Source organism: Musa acuminata, chromosome BXJ1-7 (assembly GCF_036884655.1).
Source record: "Musa acuminata AAA Group cultivar baxijiao chromosome BXJ1-7, Cavendish_Baxijiao_AAA, whole genome shotgun sequence".
In the NCBI taxonomy this organism is placed as follows: domain Eukaryota; kingdom Viridiplantae; phylum Streptophyta; class Magnoliopsida; order Zingiberales; family Musaceae; genus Musa; species Musa acuminata.
In genome coordinates this window covers 17,997,425-18,018,853 of record NC_088333.1, presented here as the reverse complement: position 1 = coordinate 18,018,853, position 21,429 = coordinate 17,997,425, and the positions used below count along the sequence as shown (strand labels likewise).

The following is a 21,429-nucleotide window of genomic DNA, read 5'->3' as shown; positions in this document are numbered from 1 at the left end:
AATAATGTTATCAATTAATTAAATTATTAATTAACTTATTTTCTAATAATTGATGTGATTCATAGACAGTGAATAGTTTAAATTTTATTTTTGTGTGTGAATCATAAGAATAAATATCGCAATTATATTTTTGTGTATGAAAGTAAAATAAAAATTAATTTAAAATAAAATTTAAATTATTATTTATCTTTTAGAAAGAAACCATATTCTCCTATATAAAGTGACTCTTCCTTCTTCATTTTTTATTGACAACGGAAGGATTTAGGAGAGAATTCCCTAAAAAGAGGTATGATATTTTATTTTTCTATTACTAACTTTTATTCATATTTTAAAATATTTGATATTATAATTATTATAATTTGTATGATGCATATAATATTTTAATTTTAAAATTTATATGATTAATAAATAATGATCATTTAAGATGTGAATTTTTTTCATTTAAAAATATTTAGTATTGTAAAGATAGTGATTAAATTCAAATATATTTTTTTATTATGAATTATGAGATGATAATTTATTTTTTATAAATTTGAAATACAAAAAGAGAATTATAATTGGATATTAAATCTGAACGTAAAAGAGAAGTGTGGATAAGACAAAGAAAGCAAGTGTTAGATTACATATCAGAGAAGTGCGGATAGGGCGAGGTGGGAAAATTAAGTGTAAAATTAGATATCAAAGAAGTGCGGATAGGTGGACATGGGAAAATTAAGTATAAGATTATGTAACGGAGAAGTGAGGATAGGATGGGACGAAAAAGTTAAGTGTAAGATTAGATAGAAGAACACATTCCACTTGAAAGTGTCGAAACATTAACGGGCGAGTAGCTGTGGAAGATTTTATATTCTTAGTTTTGATCTGAGAATGATAGAAGGATTTTATAAGCTACATTTCGTTTACTTCGGAATATATATATATATATATATATATATATATATATATATATATATATATATATATATATATATAGTGGGGGATGAATGTCGTTCTGCCTTGATTTTTGAAATGAAATAAAATATTTTTTTAATCCTCAATTTCTTCCTTACCTAGTTTTTGAATTATAACCCATTGATTATATAAGTTTCATTTTAATTCTGAACTACCGGAACCATTACATGAGTGAAATGGGCACCAACTTTTGGGTCATGATTCACATCTACAATTGGAATAGATATTCTGAGACCTAAGATTATATCAAGAGAACAATATGTATCAAATTTCTCTAGTTAATTAATTATAAATCAGTTAATATCAAACATCTTCATTTTCTTGAGTCATCATCCTTCGCATTTGTTCTGAGGAATAAGTGTGCCAAAGAAATATCCGTATAAGAACAAGAAAGGAGTTCACACTTGTTGTCTGTGATAACGCCAACTTCATCCAAAGGTCATGAAGAAACATTCACAGAGCCGAAATGTATTACCCTGCTATAATTGTTTGTGATATTTGACTTTGATTTATGGAGGTCTCGATCACAATCAGAGAACATATCCTTTGATTCGCTGTCAAATTGCTTCAGTTGACATCAGAAAACAACGTCAATATGCTCCTTGATTGAGCTGTTCCCTGCATTTGTCTATTACAAGTCAACTGCCTCCTTCAATTCCTAACCAAGTATTTAGGTTCATCCCCAGGGAACTCTAAGTCATGCACCTGTAGATCAAGTTCTTTGACCTTATTTATTTCTCATCTTGCTTTATCTTGATCTTGAATGTGTCAGGTATATCGTCCAGATCCACAATGTTTCATTCCCAGACTTGGATCAGAAGTTTGACCTACAAGCTTATCATATGCAACTGTGTGCAGGAATTAGTTGCCTGGTGACATAAACCATTGCTTATTTCCTTGTTCTGAACATGGTTGTATTCTGGTCCACATTCAGCATTGCTACCCGTTGACATTTTTGATTTGGACAGCAGCTGCAGTTCTCTATAAGGTGCTTCCACACTTCACAATCTTCATACGTTGCAGTGATGCATGTTCTTTGAACTCAACTTCAATCTTGTGTGAAACAGTTGGAACAGCCCTCGTGAATCTGTGGGTTTCCTGTTCTTTTCCATGTCAAATATGTGTTCATGCTGATTTCTTTGTTTGACTACCTGATGGTGCTCTCATCCTCATCTCTGTTCTCCATAGGCAAATATACTGATGGGCCGTTCGGTTTCCGACGTTGCTGAGAACATGAACATGGAGATATCTGGTAGGACGATCGACGATTCTCCATCTGTTTACAGCGTTGGATTCCCTCCTCGGATGAACTTGGCGTCGCAGTTTGCCCACAAAGTGAAGGAGATGTTCTTCGCCGACGACCCTTTACGGCCTTACAAGGGGCAGACGAGATCGATGAAGTTCCTACTTGGCCTTCAGTACTTGTTTCCCATCCTTGACTGGGGACGAAGCTACGATCTCGCTAAGCTCAAAGGAGATGTTGTTTCCGGGCTCACAATCGCAAGTCTTTGCATCCCTCAGGACATCGCATACGCGAAGCTCGCAAACTTGGAACCACATTACGCATTGTGTGAGTTCTGTCACACCCGTGATGATCTGCGTCATGCAAGACTTGTTCTTGATCCCTCTCAATCGGATCCTTGTTGCAGACACCAGCTTCGTTGCACCTCTGGTCTACGCTGTGATGGGTAGCTCGAGAGACATCGCTATCGGACCGGTGGCCGTCGTCTCGCTCTTGCTGGGGACCCAACTTCAAAACGAGATCGATCCCGTGAAGAACCCCGAAGAGTACCTAAGACTTGCCTTCACGGCCACATTTTTCGCCGGCGTCATCCAAGCAGCTCTCGGTTTCTTCAGGTCCAACCTTGGAACGTCTGGATATGTTGGCAACCTCGTCTCTCTTCTCTCTCATCCTTGTGTTTGCATGCTGCAGATTAGGGTTCCTCATCGAGTTCCTCTCTCATGCCGCCATCGTCGGATTCATGGCAGGCGCCGCCGTCACGATTTCGCTTCAACAGCTCAAAGGATTTCTCGGTATCAAAAACTTCACCACCAAGACCGACATCGTATCCGTCATGAAATCCGTTTGGCGTCCCGTTCATCACGGTGTAAGAAACTATATGCCACCCCATTTCTGATTCATCTGCTATACCTCGGTGCTGACTCCATCGCGTCCAACTTTTAGTGGAATTGGCAGACGATACTGATAGCCACAGCATTTCTGACCTTCCTTCTCGTAGCCAAGTACATTGTAAGTACTCATTCTCGTCCGTGAAGGAAGCCTTTGCATCATCTACTGCTCACCCTATTTGATTCCCGCAGGGAAAGAAGAGGAAGAACCTTTTCTGGGTTTCTGCACTTGCACCACTCGTATCAGTTATTCTTGCAACCTTCTTCGTGTATATAACTCGCGCCGACCGGCACGGCGTGCAGATCGTTAGTAGATATCCATTAAAGCAACGGCAAACTTCATCGATCGATCATTAGCAGTTGGATTGATCTGTAATTTTGGTGCAGGTGAGACACATAAAGCAAGGCATCAACCCATCATCTGCCGGAGAGATCTACTTCAGTGGCTCATATGCAACAAAAGGACTCAAGATTGGAATAGTGGCTGGACTTATAGCCCTGACGGTACCCTAAATCAATTCTGGAACTCAACAATGCATCATTATATGTCTTGTATATGTATATATATATATTGAGTACTATAAATCAACAGGAAGCAATAGCGATTGGAAGAACATTCGCTGCCATGAAGGACTACCGACTGGATGGAAACAAGGAGATGTTGGCACTGGGAACCATGAATGTGGCTGGTTCATTGACTTCTTGCTACATTGCAACAGGTAAGTGCTGGATTCCTCTGAGTTCCTGCAAATCCACGCCATTGATATGGTTTCTTGAATTGGCAGGCTCATTTTCGCGTTCGGCAGTCAATTACATGGCTGGTTGCCACACAGCAGTATCCAACATCGTCATGTCCGTAACCGTGATGCTAACCTTGCTGGTGATCACTCCCCTCTTCAAGTACACCCCCAACGCCGTCCTCGCGGCGATCATCATCTCGGCTGTGATCGGCCTAATCGACTACCAAACAGCGTATCTCATATGGAAGGTCGATAAGTTGGACTTCCTTGCATGCATGGGAGCCTTCTTCGGTGTCGTCTTCATCTCCGTCGAGATCGGCCTCTTGATCGCCGTGAGAACGCACCTGCTCTCCTCTTGAATGTTTCGTATAATCTGCACGGGAATGCTGAGCTGGATCAAATCCATGACAGGTGATGATATCCTTTGCCAAGATCCTGTTACAGGTGACGAGGCCAAGAACAGCCCTGCTCGGGAATCTTCCAGGAACTGAGATTTACCGAAACGTTGAGCAGTATCCAGAGACGATCAAAGTTCCAGGAGTTCTCATCGTGAGAGTTGATTCTGCCATCTATTTCACCAACTCTAATTATGCAAGGGAGAGGTATCGGTTCCTATAAGCCCTATTACCACACACATTACGGCTGATGCTTAACATGATTCACGAGTATTATGTTAGAATTTACACAAGAGTTGAAAGCATATGAAGTACTCAATCATCAAAAACTTTCCCTCGCATGCACTATGACGTTCGACAACCCAATATATAAAAACTACGTAGAGACTTTGAACAGGACGTTAGTTTTGTGTGATATACAGGATCTTGAGATGGCTGAGGGACGAAGTGGAGCAAATAAAAGCCAAAAACCTGCCAATGATCGAGTTCTTGATAGTAGAACTGTCACGTAAGAAGTTCTATGCATGCCTTCTTCTCTTCTCCAATTCTCTTCTCCTGTATCACTGTCAACAAATCATATAGGACTTCGCTCATGAGCGCTTTGTCTTCTCCCGTCAAATCCTTTCTCTCCACAGCGGTGATCGACATCGATACGAGCGGCATCCACGCTTTCGAAGACTTGCACACTGCCCTCCAAAAGCATGGTGTTCAGGTTAGTAAGAGTCCATAGAGCTTCTGCTGATCACTGTCGAACTCAAATAGCTTACTACTAACAGCATGATTCCTCAGCTTCTTCTTGCAAATCCTGGGGCTGCGGTGATCCAGAAGCTGCGCTCCTCTGGGTTCATCGAGATCATCGGCCGCGACAAGATCTTCCTGACCGTGGGAGATGCTGTGAAGGCTTGTGCTCCAAAGGCAAGGGAAGGCGTATGAAGTACCCCATCATATGATGATCTATATTTCTGAGAGTTCATGTTCATCAGAATCAAGAGAAAAAATAGTTCATATAGTTTGGATGTATGTGCGCCATACTCTCTCTCTTTCTCTCTAAGAAAAAAAAAAGGAGAAAAAGAAAAATTTGTGTTTAGTTGTTTGCTTCTGGGTACTGTACTGTATCAAAATAAGTGTGACTATATTTCCATTTATTACATCTAAACTTTACTTTGTTTTCCCATTCTCATTCAAACAAAATAAAGCAAAGTTGAAAGTCTTATGGCTGTAGTAAATGATTAATTTTGATGGTTTTGAGTATTGGAAGTCAATTTTGGTGGTCAACTTGTCAATGTCTAATTAATTAATACATCCCCTAACAATATATATATATATATATATATATATATATATATATATATATATATATATATATAGTTATGATGCATTTTATAATATCCTTATATATAAAATGAGTTTTATCTCTCAATATTATGTATCTACTGTGTGCTTCAATTGATATCATGACATTTTTTCTCTTTGCCCAGGAATCATAAATTAAATCATGCATCCTTTCGCACATAGAATGACGTATCTAAATTCTATATACCAACTCAAATTACTTCAACTAAGACACTCGAGAGTAGTTTCTGACTCTAAATTTGACTTGATTGATGAGAAGTATGTTGTCTTTTTTGCTTAAGGTACTATCCATTTTATCCATAGATGAAGTGAGAAAAATAACAGGCTTTGTGAGGACAGCCATGGATGTATGTTGACCCAAAGTATAAAACATTTTGTTGAATAATTTATCGAAATAAAAAAACACACAAAGTTTTATGCGTCATAATATCTCAAGTTCTAGATTATCTTTTGACATTAGAATTGAGGAATTGCTATATATATATATATATATATATATATATATATATATATATATATATATATATATATATATATATATATATATATATATATATATATATACACACACACACACACACTTATAAAAACTTAAAATTTAGGTTCAAGTGTTTCTTCGATAATCTTTCACCATATATGTCATACCTTAAGTTTTAATCCCTGGATGGATAAATATTTGAATTAACTTATAATGATTCAGTGAGTACAGAATTTGAGTTTGAGTATTTTATATCAGTGACTTAGATTTAACAAAATTAATGAGTCAATCATTCATCTGATTATGTCATGACAATATAATTATTTCAAAATACAACTATATCGCTTTAAAAAATAGGATGATTAATTTTTTATTGCTTTGATATAACTGTTTAAAAATACAACTATATTACGGAAAAGTTAATATGATTGATTTTTTGTTACTTTCATATAAATATTAAAGGTATTCAAATTTAGGTTTTTAGCATCGACATTAGTTTAACCATTTTTTAATCATATTTTAAAATTTATATCCCTTCTACTCTGTTAATCTTACAGTTGAATTAATTAGATTGAACCAGATTTAATTTGTAAATTAATTAAAAAATACAGATAAATGGGAAAGGGGAAGATAGTTGTGGAGGGGCAAAATTGATATTTAAAAACTCTGGGTTATTTGTAATTAAAGAAAGAAACAGAGGGTTCCCGCGGTAATAAAAGTTGAAATTAGGGAGTCGAGACTCTCACTATCGTTACCGCTCCGATCTTTTGGATAAAGCTTTGAGGCCTCCTCCGCCTCCCTCCGTCGCGGCTTCTCTCTGTCGCCTGTCTCTCCGGAGATTATTGCCGACGGGATGCTCGCAAACCCTACACTACGTCATGGCGGTCGCGCTCATCCTTTCTCGTCTCCCTCGGCTCCTCTTTTCTTGTCTTCGCCGTGGCGCACGAGCCTTCTGATCGCCTCCTCTCGCGTCTGCCCCTTTGCCCCCTTCTCCCGCTCCTTCTCTTCCTTCCCATCGCTCGGATGGAAGCGGAGGAGGTCTCGGGTCGGCGCTTCTCTGGAGTCGGTTCCGTGCGAGGTAGGCGGCTCCGCGGATGATGGAGCCGGTACCGTGTCGAACAAGTTCTCCGTCGAGATTCCCTTCGGCAACCGTCGTGTAATTTCCTCTCCCAATTGCCATGCGTTGTCGCCTGATATCTTGATGTCTTGTTTTCTTTCTCTAACCCTTCGTTGCTTCTTGCTCCAAGAAAAAGAAAATGCAATTCTTTTGTTCGGAGATAATCTTTCTCTTTGTTCAACCATTGAAGTTTAGGGCGAAAATTTCTTTTCTTTTAGATGTTTTTCTTCCTACCTTTTGCATGTTTTGCCTCAACATGGCTGAGTTCCGAAAATTTCAGATACTGGTGGAGACGGGCCATATTGGGAGGCAGGCTAGCGCTTCTGTGACGGTCACCGATGGGGAAACTGTAAGCCCTTTCTTGTTTTACTTTAATAACGGTGTTAACTCTTTTTTAAAAGAACATAATGGATTCTGGAAAGGTCGCTAGCTCAAATGCCATGAAATATGAATTGTTTTTCGCCCTTTTCCCCATTTTTTAGTTCTTGTTAGACACTTTGTGTCCGATTTGAATGGCCACGACAGTTCTTGTTAAACATTTGATGAATGTTATGATTAAAGGAAAAAGACTTGTATGCGGGTTGCTGCATTTTGAAGAATCACAGAAGACTACTTAACAGTTTCCTGAAAGCAATTTGTGTGTCTTGGTCATTCGCATCAACCAATAACTGTGATGCCTGATGGTGGCTACTTCTATGAACTGTTAATTGCCTAGCTATCGGTAGTGCACAACAGGCCAACAGTGGGGAAGAAAGAGGGAGAATGTATGCGATTCTTACTAGTGTTTCAACTTTTCCACCAGTACTGTTACCATGACATGCATCTACATCGCCAGCCCCCCATGCACCTAAATGTATATGGTATATATTTCTCATTCTGCTGTATAACTGAGCAGATAACTTAAGTGATACTCAATAATATTCCTGTTTGGCCAATATTTTCTGTTCTAGTCCATTTTAGCATATTCTTTGGGATAATGAAGCAAATTTCCGGATGCTACATTGATTTTGGTTCACTTTTCAAGATTATTGGGAAACAAATTTCTCAATACTACACCGAGAATTTTGAATTTTTAAAGCTTGAACCTAGCTTTCTACATGCTCTTAAAGATACTCGGTGTCTCATCTACTTGTTACTCAGTTTTGATGCTTAAATTTCTAATGAGCTGGCAAATCAAATGCATACAAAACAAAGTGCAGCTTGTGAGGTTGGTGACTGGTGGTGGTATGTGACATATAATGTATACTGTATAGTGTATTTATTGTTGATAATGTTTTTTTATCGATATTCCTGTTGGAATTTCCTTTTTTTTGCAATGAAATTCTTTCAATAGAAAGCCCCTCTGCTGTTCTTTTGAAAATTTTAACATTTTAAACTGCTAAATTGTGAAGGTTCATCATTTTTGCATAATCCCGCCATTCTGGACTGTTTTGTCCGTTGCTTAATGATGCCTTACTATTGGTTGGACAAATCTTATCTTCGATGGCTTTGCTTAATGTTCAATAACATGTCTTCTTTGCAGTTAACATTTTGATTTTATTTTAAACATACAGATTGTGTACTGTTCAGTATGTCTATCTGACATACCAAGTGAGCCTTCTGATTTTTTTCCACTCACTGTAAATTATCAAGAACGCCTCTCAGCTGCCGGTCGAACTAGGTATGTGCTGTAAAAATATTTTAATCTTCATAATCTTTCACCTTCTTCATTGCTTATGATCTATCTTGGATCCAGTGGTGGGTTCTTTAAACGAGAAGGGAGAGCAAAAGACCATGAGGTCAGAATATTTTATGGAAAAGCCATTGTTTTGTGTTACATAGCAAATGATACCATTTTATTTCATGTTCTTTGACTATATGTTATGTCCATCTGTATGCATTTTCTAATGTTCAGTATGTGTTTGTAGGTCGACTATTTGCATATAGCCATGTGTATTCACCATTATCATGACATGATAACAGGTGAAAACAAGAAGGAAAGGAAAGATTATGGGGGTGGTAAAAAAGGAAACATATAAGAAAGAAGCTAGCATCTTATAATGTATCAAAATGCACTTCTATAAGAATTATTAAACTGGGAAATGGTTTGAAGAGCTAGCATTTGTAGAGAACATATACTTGATTACACTTATTGAAAATTGTTTTAAGTTGTACTTATTCTTTCCACCCCGAGTTCATCTCACCTGTCCAAGTATTCTTTTTGACGAGCTTTAAATTCTGCTGCTTTTTCATTGACATCGCTTTCATTTGACTTCCTTGGTGAGTTAGTGCCCCATAGGTGACGAATCCGGTTGCTATATATGAGTTCAAGTTCTTTGAGGACCATTTAACCTTGATCATGTCTTCAAAATAGTTTTTTCTATGCAGATGTAGCTAGTATAGGCTGCAGTAGATATGTCTCTATCTTGAACATCAACAGATTATATGGTATCATACAGAGTTGTTGGCTCAGATATGTTGTAATCCAAAAATTGGCTAGTCTCACAGAAAATAACTACAAATTTAGATGTATAGGTTGCCGACAATAAATTCTGGCAACAGATGGAAACTATTGATGTACGGAAGAGAAACAAATAGAGGTTAGTTTTGGGAAAAAATAAAGAATATACGAGAGTAAGAAGATATTGTGGAAGAGGGAGAGAAGATAATAGGGACTGATCGACTAGATAACAAAACATATATTATTTTAAATTATCCTAACGGAAGAATAAATATAAATTATCTATTACATCATGTTGGGAAGGGTTCTTATATGATTTGGACTACACAGAAGGAACACCAATTAATATCAAATCATCTCCTACCTTATGTAGGATGCTAGACCCTATCCAAATCGTAATCTACATCTCCCACAATGCTTTGGTTACCATTAGGACCCAAATAAAGATTTAGATGTCACAATTTTGACACCATATTGAAGCCAAAAATAAAGAAAGAAATTCAAAGTAAGATAAGCATAATAAAAAAATTAAAAACGCAAGATTCTTATTCTATATGTATCAAACTCTAGATTGACCCAAACCTAGAATCTTTCCTGCATTAGCTAACTTCAGTGAAGTGGATCTTGTCCTCGTGATCTGAAGGATGGTTGAAGGCCTTCCACACACAGAGAGGCAGTGACATAGACAAGAACAAGGGGCAGTGACATGGAGGTGGAGGAAGGGAAAGGAGTAGGTGGTTGAGAAGGAAAAATAGAAGAAAAGGATGGTGTGGTGGGGTAAAAGTGGGAGGAGAGAGAGAGAGAGGAGACTATTAAAACTTAAAAGCTATCAATAGTTTCTTAAAAACATATTAAATAGCATATGGGATCAGTACTGTCTGTTAATGTTGTGTATACTGATCCTTGCTGTTTGGTCACATGGTTTGGTATGCATGCTGTGTGGCACAACCTGTACTGGACTCAATTGGGTGAAATTGCCTTGTCAGCTTCCTAGTTGGCTTTCAGACTGGTAAATACTGGCCCATACCGTCTTGTACAATATTTTAATCTACAGCTGGAAGGTCGAAATGAAACAGGAATGCTTACTGAAAATTTCCTAAGGTTCCACTGCAAATTATCGTCCCTTTGCTTGAATATGGTGCTGAAAGGAGAAGATTAACCATATAGCGTTGAAAAAAATAGAGCAAAAAAGTGCGCTCAATGGGCCCTCGAGAAGAAATTACAAAAAGGTCATGTCAAATTGAAAAGCGGAAAGACTACATAGTTGGAGGATCTTAATAGAGGGCCTCGATATTGAGATGCGGTCAATGTTCGTCTGCTTTTTAGAGAAACAGCAACATGAGCTATCCAATTTTTGTTTTTTTTTCAGAGCTCTCCATTAACAGTCTGCAGTATATACAATGAAACCCATTTTTAACCCATCTACCATAAAGTATGATCATGATTGAGTAGGTAAGTGCTATTATCAGTGGTGCTATCACCAGTAGTTGACATTGGTAAGGTGTCTGACACTGATTATTTAGGTTGTTGTTCATTATCAACCTGTAACTTAATATCTTGAGATTTTGCTGGGACACCAAGAGATTGAGAGGATGTGATTCTAGAATTGAACTCACACATGGAAAATTTAAGTCAGTTATGGTTGAGGCTGAACCAAGTTTGAGAAAGATGTTCTGTTTTACAATCTTGCATTTTTTCTAATTTCTTAGAATTTTGATAATTTTCAACCTTAATTTGTTTTCGAGGGTCAATTTGAAGTAATTGCCATTTTCCATTTTCCATTTTTGGTGGTCATAAAACACCTAAATTGGGTCTGGGGTAGAGTTGTCATTTTTAATTAAGTTTGGAAGACAGATATTGTAGGTTAAACTTTGTTGGGTAGCAAATCCTTATCCATACCTATTTTTAGTTTAGATACTTAGAAGACTTATAACTTAGAAGGACTAGAAATAATATCTGTTTAAGATCTGTAAGCGACCATATAAATGGTTGGGAAAACATGCATATGATGCATTTTCAATATCATGATTTTGTTTTCTTAGTTATGACTCTTGGTTTCTTCTTGTCTTCTTCTTTTGGTTTCATTTTCTCTTTTCATCTCGTTCTTCTTGATTCTATTATGCTAATAAGATATCTATCATCTTCCTCTTGTTCGTCTTCCTGTTTTCTTTCTTTTCCCAACAGGAGGCTGCTTTTACTGTTCTCTATTTTTAACGGCAAACATAGAAGCAATGTTTTCCTTGTAGTGGCATTTCTGTAATTTTCATCTGATGGTTCATTTACTTCTTAGATCCAGTCTTTTTCCTTTCTCTAAAAGTTATCACATCAGTGGTTCTATGGTCTCTGAACAGCATTTTCTTGTCATCTATTGTTTGTGACTGATTGCCAAGGATAAGAGAGTTTTCTTCACACAGAATCACATAGACCTGCTTTCTATATGTTTAATGCAGGATGGACTGAGATCTTAACTCTGCAATGATTTTACCATGAGCTACTATCGTAGTACTGTCAGTTAACTATCCAGCTGGAGCACTACTTCTGTTTCTTATGGATTTAATGCATATAATTCAACAGCTGAGCTATTCTTATTCTAAAGATGATTGTTTATATTAACCTGTATACCTGTTTCATTCAGGTTCTTACTTGCAGATTGATAGACAGACCTCTGCGTCCGACCATGCCAAAGGGTTTCTACTATGAAACACAAATATTATCATGGGTAAGTTGCTATGCAATAATCATTTATTGGATGTGTTTTTCACTCGTTCTGACTTCATTCAAGGCTTGTGTTTAGGCATTTACTATCCCATCACAGCACACATGATGGTTTAATTTTTTTTTTTCTTTCACTACCACTAACACATCAAAGTTGGTACACAGTATGTACATGTGGTAGATGATCTGATGCATTTGACAAATTGAAGAACAATTTAATTAGAAATTGGCTCTTGATAGGCCAGGCAGAGAGAAAGTCTAAAGACATGCTCCTTTGTTTATCTGCATGCATATATATGATCTGTTTTACTGTTGGACAAAAGTCTTCTTTCCAGACCATGCACTTCTATCTTAAACTAAAGCATCTTCCATTTTATGATGTATTATCTGCTATTAATTATTTCATGCGCTGTTATTTTTCTGATCAGTGGATATGTACATACCTTGAGATAAACCTGCAACTTCTAGAAGGAATAAGATAATAAATCATTTGTGTAGATGGATAACTAAGATGTGATTGAAATCACATGCATCAATAGAAGTTACTATATAAAAATTATCATGATGAGGTGCATGGTTGAATATGATTAAAACTAAGTTCCATGAGCTTATTGATTAACTTTAGGGGAGAAATGAATTGATGCAATCGAATATCTCCGAGGGAAGGTTATCTCATTTTCAGGAGTTCAGAATTTATTGGTAAAGAACAAATACTTTAGGGCCAAAAACTTATTTACGTGACTCTCAAGGTATGTATGACCTGCGGCAATGGACGATTCTCATCTTTGAGACTGGTGGTCAATAGATTGGTCGGAAAAACCTAATTTTCACATCAAGAAAGTACAAATATTTTGTCAATGGTTTATCTGGATGCCTTGATATTAGTGGAAATATTTGACATTCTTCTCAAATGAGGGGAGCATTGATGCAGAAATAACTGAAATGGAGGAAGAAGAAGCTATATATTCTTCTATTATTTAGCAAGGTTATGTCACATGGATGAGAAATTTTCAAGAACATATAAACTATGATATTTTGGTCCATGCCAGGGAGATGTATTCATCTGAAATTTCTTGCTCGGAAGAAAATAGTGTAGTGAGGTACAAAAGGGAATCTCTTTCTCGCTAGCATGCACTAATATCTAGCCGAGTAATTGGAATAATAGTGCATCCATAGTTCTCGCTATCATGGCCTCTTATCTAGCTGAGTAATTGAGAATAAAGGGCATCTCTCTAGCTATAATTTTGTTCCTTGTGAAAAAGATCTCCTAATGTGTTGCCTAGTTGATAATAGATTGTACAATGGTTGATGTTATAATGTTGTCATTATTCCTAGTAGGAAGGACTAATCTCGATCCATTACTGATACTATCCTCGGTGGAACTGTTATGTTCTTTGTCAGACCATCTTCTGGACTATTTAACCTAATAAAAATATTATTTTTTTGTATTTTTCTGCTTAAAAATGAATAAGAATATGTTTCTAAGAAAGCATGAGCAAAAAAACTTGTAAAAATGCTCGAACTGGCACTTGATATATGTATTACAAACACAATTGTAAAATTGACATCCTTATAAATTCATGTACGAAAATTAGAAGCATGCATGTCATACCTTTTCAATTACTACTACCACCAAAAAGAATCATTGTGTTATAATGATATGTTGGTCCAAGTTCCCAATGTAACTTGATTGTTGATCAAATTTGTGATTTTGAAAAACCCACACATGTTACTACTCCCAGGATATCTGATTTGATATATTGTATGGCATTGATGAAGCAAAGTTGTAAGAGTCATGGCCTTCATGGTCATTAAGTACAACTAAGGCAATAACCATTATGGAGGTTGGCATAGGCTGTTGGGATACGTATTGGCGTGACAGATATGTCTATATTAATTAAAATTGCATTGGCTTTCTGTAGTAAAACTACTATTATCATCACCATAGAATTACTACTATCAATTTATTATCACTATTGGCATTGTGAGTTGTATCTTGTATGAATCCTTCTACAAACTGTGACCAATTATCCACATCATTTTCTAGCCCATGAAACATGTCCTGGTTAAGTCAGATGGGAATCAGGAGAGATTCCCACCTGACTTAATTTCATGTAACCTCTCACTTGTTTTCTCGAAATCATCAATTGTCTTCTCTTTTTTCTTGTATTTTTTGACCATATAAGTGGATTTGTATGTGCCACTATAGTAATATCTTAATGGAATATGTGAAATATTGTTTCGTAGTCCCTATCAAGGGGTTGAACAAGAGCTGGTCATTACCCATGGCATAGCTTATATGTGGGTGACTTACATGCCTTCCTTTCCAGGTCTTCCTTATGTGGCCTTTGTGCATTTGGTCACATCGGAAACTCCACTTATCAATGCTTTGATTTGGTTGTTCCTCCATTGTGACCTAAGTGATTTGGATCTAGGTTGGATCTGGACATAACTTGGTCGGATCCAAATCTTGGCAGTATTTGAAAAGATGTTTGCTGAATTCTGATAAATCTTAGCCAGATCTGAGTGGATCCAGTTTAGACACAAGGAAATTAATACTAGATTTGTGTCGTTCCGACCTCATTTTAATAAAATAATTAGTTAAACTTTGATTGATAGATCTACAAAGAAAATCAAAATTTAAGAATGAACCATTAGCTTCACTTTGAAAGAGAACTTTGAGAAGATTGTAAGGAGATTACGAGAAGATGAAGAGGAAGAAACTTTGTATCTATTTGTTGTATTTGCTGTGTACATCACAACCCTATTTATAGGGTGAAAGTTAATCAAATCAATCCCATAAATTATGGGACTTACACAAATCAAGGGATGTCAAATCCCATTTGTGTTGTAGGATTTAGGGGAAATATCTAATCTTCTTACTATGGTAAGAATCATCATGTTCAATCAAGGGATATGAGATCTCTTTTACATAGTAAATTTGACATCTTGCAAAGTTAAGATGGTGTAGTAGATCCAGTTTAAGTTTGGAAGCTAAGAAGCTAAATCGTGATGATGATAATAGTTTGGTAAATATGTCTGTTGGTTGATTGTCAGTCTTGATTGAACAAAGTTGCAGGTTCCCATGTTGAAGATGATGTCATATAAAATGACTGTCGATCTCAATATATTATGTGCTTTCATGGTAGACATTGTTATGAGCGATTTGAATAATGCTAGAATTGTTACAACAGAGTTGTGTCGGAGACTGAAATGAGACCCCTAAATCTTGAAGTAATCGCGTAACCAAAGTAATTCTGTTGTAGTATTAGCAAGAGCATGATATCCTGCTTCAGTATTTCAACGAGTAAGTGAGCAACAACACTTTATTTCTAACTCCAAGTTATCAAAGCATCACCTAAAAGAAAGTAATACCCGTAGTAAAACGTCTATTAGTGGGATGCCTTAGTTAAAAAAATGGGGCCCATTTAAAATTGTTCTTTTAATATAGCATAAAATCTGAAGTACAGCAGCATAATGAACAAGCCAAGGTGTCGATATAAATTGACTAACTAAATGAACAGCATATGATATATATATGGACGTGTAACAGTAAGAGAAACAAGGCTGCCAACAAGTTGTCAATAAGGAGTTGCAACTTTTAAGGGCTCTTCATCTACAACACAATTTAATATTTGGTTCAATAGGTGTCGGATACTTTATTATTAAAAATATTGGCTTGAGTAAGAAAATCAGTGACATATTTGGCTTGACTTAAATAGTAACTATCAGAAGAAGATACTTCAATCCAAAAAAATAAAGTAAGAGGACCAAGATTCTTAATTTCAAATTGTTAATGTAGAGAATTTTTTAGATCTCAAATTCCAATAATATCATCGTGGAAAATAATAAATCATATTATTTACATAGAGTAGAAGGATAGTGGCATGTCGATTGGTTTTGCAGAGAACAAAGCAGTATTATAAGCACTTGACTGAAAATCTGATGATATCATAGAATAATTAAATTTGGTAAACCAAGATGGGGAGCTTGTTTAAGTCCATATAAAAACCTTACGTAATCGACAAGCTGGGGAGCTTTTTAAAGTTCATATGGAGATTGATGATAATAACAGAAGATGGGGTGTGATTAATTACATATACAACTGTAAGAGATGCTTCACTCCAAAAAGTCTTAAGAGCAGAAACATGGCACGGACAGAGGAAAAAATGTATCTATGCTTTCATTCTGCATGCCCATTTTGTTGATATGTCCCTGCACATGAATATTCTGAAATAGTTTCATGTTGACTAAGAAATGAAAGAAACTCTCTAGATTTGTATTTCTTAGGCATTGTTGGAACGAAAAGTTTTAATGGTATGAGAAAATTGAGTTTGAATCATTTCAAAAAAAGTTTTATATATATCAAAAAATTATGTAAAATGTGAGAAATCATCAACAAATTGTTGATGACAAAATAATTAGATCCACTGATAGTAGGTATAGGAGATGAACCCTATCGATCAAAATGAACTAAATCAAACAGTGCAGAAGCAATAGAATTACTAATAAGAAATGGAAGAGCAATAGAGCTACCACCAGGAAATGGAAGAATAGTTTGTTTTCCCATTTGACAAGACATTCATTTGAAATAATGAGAAGAAACTTGACCCAATTGACCACCAGTGACTAAAGGTTCTAGTTGAGAAAGTGAAGTATGTACTAATCGAGATCAGTGATTGCAAAAGGCGCTCGGGCGCTCGCCTAGGCGCTCGGGCGAGGCGAGGCGAGGCCCGAGCGCCTCGCTAATGTCCCAGGCGGCGCACTTCAATCAGGCGCCGCCTGGGCGCTCGCCCGAGCCCAGGCGCTGGGCGCTTCGGGCGAGCGCCTGGGTAAACCGAACCAGAATTTTAGGTCTGGTTCGGTCCTGGTTCGGTTGTTAGTTGGTTCAATCGAACCAACTAAACCGATATAACCCCAACCCTAACCTGCTGCCGCTGCCGATCCCGATCGCGATCTCGTCGCTCGCTGTCGCTGCTCCCGCTGCCGCTGCTCGCCGCTGTCGCTGCTCACGCCTCCCGCGAGCCTTCCCGCTGCTCGTGCCTCCCGCGAGCCCTCTCGCTGCTCGCGCCTCCCGCGAGCCCTCCTGCTGCTCGCGCCTCCCGCGAGCCCTCTCGCTGCTCGCGTCTCCTGCGAGCCTTCCCGCTGCTCGCGCCTCCCTCGAGCCCTCCCGCTGCTCACGCCTCCCGCGAGCCCTCCCGCTGCTCGCGCCTCCCGCGAGCCCTCTCGCCTTCTGCGAGCCCTCCCGCGAGCCTTCCCGCTGCTCGCGCCTCCCTCGAGGCCTCCCGCTGCTCGCGCCTTCCGCTCCCTTTCCCTTTCCCGCTGCCGCTGCTGCTGCCGCCTCTCGCCGCTGCTGCTGCTGCCGCTGCCGCCGCTCACCGCTGCCGCTGCCGTCGCTGCTGCTGCCACCGCTCGCCGCCGCTGCTACCGCCGCTCGCCGCTGCTTCCTCGTTTCTCCGTCAGCAGATTTATACTATTAATGTGATTATATTTATTAATTATATTATATATTTTTATATTTTTTATTTAAAATTTTAAATAATTATATTTATTAATTATATTTTATATTTTTATATTTTAGCGCCTCGCTTCGCTCGGGCGAGCGCCTGGGCGAGCGCCTAGCGCCTCGGGCGTTTTTGGACCTTGGCGCCTTTTGGCGCCTAGCGCTTTTTAAATCACTGATCGAGATACCAAAGACCCAATGAAGTAGGTTTTACAGGTTTCTAGGTGGATAGCTGTAGAAAGAATATGAAGCTGAGTGAGAACGAACAAACATCTAACTTTATGATCTGTTCCAAATGATTTGAAGAGTTTGTTGATCTGCATTGTACAACCAGTGGAAGAAAAAATGAACATCAAATCGCAGGCCACACAATTGACCAATCAACAATAACTTTAATGAAAGTTGAAATGTTGAATAGAAATTATCAAATTCGAAATATAAATTGAGTAAATGTGACTTGAAGTGTTGAATCTTAGGAATATTAAATGCCAGAGTTTTTTAAATTTTTTTTGAAGAATCCAGTGTCATATGATTTGAATAGACACAATCAAGAAGTCAAATAGTATTACCTAGCGTGTTAGAAATTGTAAACCCAAAATGAAGTGATGCACGAGATAGAACTTGGTTGACTATGACTTCAACGTCTATAGCATAAAGTGTTGGACATGAAGGAAGACTTAGTAGTTGCAGCTGCAGCGGTTTCTAGCAAGTTTATGACATTCCTGAATTGTATGTCTAGTGTTACGACAATATCTGTAAATTAGCTTTTTATGCTCTAATTTTGGTGAATAATTTGACCAGGAAGTATGATTGTGTCTTATTTCTTAATGGTGTTGTAGTAGTTGCAAGGACAATCTCATTTTAAAGAGGTTGATGAGCATGCAATATTCTTTTACATGTTTCTTCAAATAAAACTTATGAAAGAACAACATCTAAGGAAGCGGTTTATGATAAAGCAAAGATGCCTGAACATACTCGATATCATCATTTAGAGCCATTAAAAACTGATTTAATCTTAATCTATAACGATATATCTTAAATAATGTAGCATCATTTTTGCATTCCCAAGAGGTTCAATATATCATTTATAAAATAATTTGAAGAGTGGATCAAAAATTGAGAATATTCTGAAATCATTTGGCTATTTTTTGTCCATTCAACGAGGTAGGATTGGACTTTAACATTGACTAAATCCTACCTCTTTAGTATTGAAAGTTCATCATTTTGAGCTTATAGGGGATGTCTTTTTTCTCGATATTTTCTGTATGTGAATAGTAGAAATTACTCTTTCAAACCAATCCTCTTTAAGGAAACATGATATATTTTTGCTTTTTCTTAGCTTGCTCAATTGCTTTAAGGCAAATATCTATTTTATAATGACCTTTAGTCTAATACAATCAACAAGAAGGCCAACTGAAGATTCCCTTAGGAAATATAAAACAAAATATATCATGGACCAAGGATTTGAATACCGTACTATACCGCCAGCAGACCAACATATGGATCGTCGTTATCAGGTGGTATCAAGTATTTGGCCTCGTATCAGGCGATACAGGGCTGTAACGGTCGGTTTAATGGTAACAGTGTTCCAACAATCAATATGATCGTTGGAGGGTTCCTCAAGGGTTTTTAAACCCTTTCCTCCCCCCTATTTCAATCCATTTCACTCTCACACTCTTAAACTCTTTTATAATCGTATTCAGCAACTCGCTTGGTCCAGAGACATGGCAGCGACGTGGACAGTAATGCCTCAACTGATGATGATGATAATGCTGGGGAGTCGTTGGTCCCGTCTACATAATTTGAGGGTGGTGCATGGACCGAGGAGCAGTATCTTACACATGCCACCCAAGATTCAGATAATGAAACTCGACGAGGCATTGGTCAAGTTTATGCACGGAAGGGGAAGAGGAAGCCAGTGGATAATTTTGAACAGATGCGACAGAGCATACACGACGTAGACATAGAACGAAGCTTATCGTATTCACAACCGTCGTATTATGGAGAATCTTACGGCCAACAACAATACAGTGATATTTGGTCATACTTCTCTAAGCAACAATATGATACGAAGCTGCAGATCAATAGTGAAAGTAGTTATGACATTCACCAATACATGTCTCAGGAGCCGCCTCGGACACATTTGATTTATAATGATCAATCTACGACCACCATCACATTGATGCGCTAATGACATACGATATATCAATATACTATGTAATGGGATCAATTTCAGGATTGGGTTTGACAAATATGTCATATTGATATACAGATATATTGGATCTAGGACCCTAATCCACCACCTGTGGAGGCTCGTCATTTGTTTTGGTGGTAGAATTAGGTATATCTCCACATGTGATTACTTAATTCATTTGAATCTTAAGTTTAAGTTGTATACAAAATAATCGAACAATTCAAATAATTTTATGTAGATAATTTAATATTAACGGAAGGACGATCCGGAACGGATCGAAATTACGAACCTTGCACAAGGCTACTCAAAGCTCGAAAAAGATATATGACACTATTCTTACCTAATTTACATTAGTTTTGCTAAAACTATACTAAATGTATATTTATTTCTAGCTTAAAAACCTATCATAATTTTTTTTTCTTTTTTTTAGGTATTTACGGAGGGTTTTATGCCTATTTTAGGCGCACCGCTTGGTATGTCGTATCGAGCTTTCCGAGCAAAGCTCGGTACATTGGTACGGTACGGGATTAAAAACCTTGTTATGGACAACAAAAATTAGAATGAAACTAGACTTATTGTTCAAGATCCTTGGTATAAAGTATATTTTGATCAATTTATGCCTTTGATACTAGTGTTTTCAAACCAAGGATGATTAAACAAAAAGAGAATTTTAGTAAGTTTCAGTGATTTAAAAAGCGTTAGGCGCCAAAAGGCGCTAAGGTCAAAAAACGCCCGAGCGAAACGAGGCATTAAAATATAAAAATATATAATATAATTAATAAATATAATTATTTAAAAATTTAAATAAAAATATGCTATTAAATTAAAATAAAATTTAAGATACAAAATCACAATGTCAAATTAACAAAAAGTTTCAAAATTCAAAACAATAAAATTTTATATCAAAGTTATTCATCATAATCAATATTATCGTAATTTTCACACAAATCATCTTCATTTAATTCGTCCTCTTCCTCTTGTCCTTCGACTCCTTCCTCTTCATCAAAATATGTTTCATTCTTTATGTCTTCAACAATAGCAGGAGCCGAGCATGATGCTTTTGCACTCATTTTTCTCTTTGTCATCTGTCTTGTATATGTTTGTAATTCTTCAACACCTGAAGCTCTTGTCACATCTCTCAATGTCAATCTATCATCTTCAAATACAAGCTCGTCTTCGGTATCTTGCAAGTTAGCACCCATTTCTCTTACCAACCACTCATTTGAATCATCAATATCTTGCAATGAGATTGAATCAATTTTATTTTGCAAATCATGACGAGCCTTCAAAGCTTGATTATACTTTATGTAAACAAGATCGTGTAATCGTTGATGTTCCAACCGATTTCTTCTCTTCGAGTGAATCTGTCATGTCATATAATTTAAAAAATATATTAATATATCTATCTAAATA

The 21,429-nt window shown here is 37.2% G+C and overlaps 2 protein-coding genes across 4 annotated transcripts in view; both read left to right on the top strand.

Moving 5' to 3' along the window:
• Window positions 1–1,962: 1,962 nt before the first annotated feature.
• Window positions 1,963–5,364, top strand: LOC135678955 (sulfate transporter 1.2-like). 2 transcript variants are annotated; one of them, XM_065192231.1, is made up of 13 exons: window positions 1,963–2,040; window positions 2,140–2,521; window positions 2,601–2,808; window positions 2,885–3,059; window positions 3,137–3,202; window positions 3,274–3,387; window positions 3,469–3,585; window positions 3,674–3,800; window positions 3,867–4,153; window positions 4,233–4,423; window positions 4,639–4,724; window positions 4,852–4,928; window positions 5,006–5,364. In XM_065192231.1, the coding sequence occupies exons 2-13, from the start codon at window positions 2,152–2,154 to the stop codon at window positions 5,147–5,149; spliced, it is 1,962 nt and encodes a 653-aa protein (XP_065048303.1). In that variant the 5' UTR covers window positions 1,963–2,040; window positions 2,140–2,151; the 3' UTR covers window positions 5,150–5,364. The 2 variants fall into 2 exon arrangements, with proteins under 2 accessions (XP_065048303.1, XP_065048302.1); XM_065192230.1 differs by having other exon boundaries at window positions 3,674–4,153.
• Window positions 5,365–6,810: 1,446 nt separating this feature from the next.
• The window catches only part of LOC103992010 (probable polyribonucleotide nucleotidyltransferase 1, chloroplastic), a 69,830-nt gene continuing 55,211 nt past the window's right edge, over window positions 6,811–21,429 (top strand). For both annotated transcript variants that reach the window (XM_065192229.1, XM_009411562.3), the window contains exons 1-5: window positions 6,811–7,203; window positions 7,445–7,513; window positions 8,718–8,824; window positions 8,900–8,942; window positions 12,240–12,323. In XM_065192229.1, coding sequence (XP_065048301.1) covers window positions 6,901–7,203; window positions 7,445–7,513; window positions 8,718–8,824; window positions 8,900–8,942; window positions 12,240–12,323 — 606 coding nt within the window. In that variant the 5' untranslated portion in view covers window positions 6,811–6,900. The remainder of the gene's footprint in view (window positions 7,204–7,444; window positions 7,514–8,717; window positions 8,825–8,899; window positions 8,943–12,239; window positions 12,324–21,429) is intronic.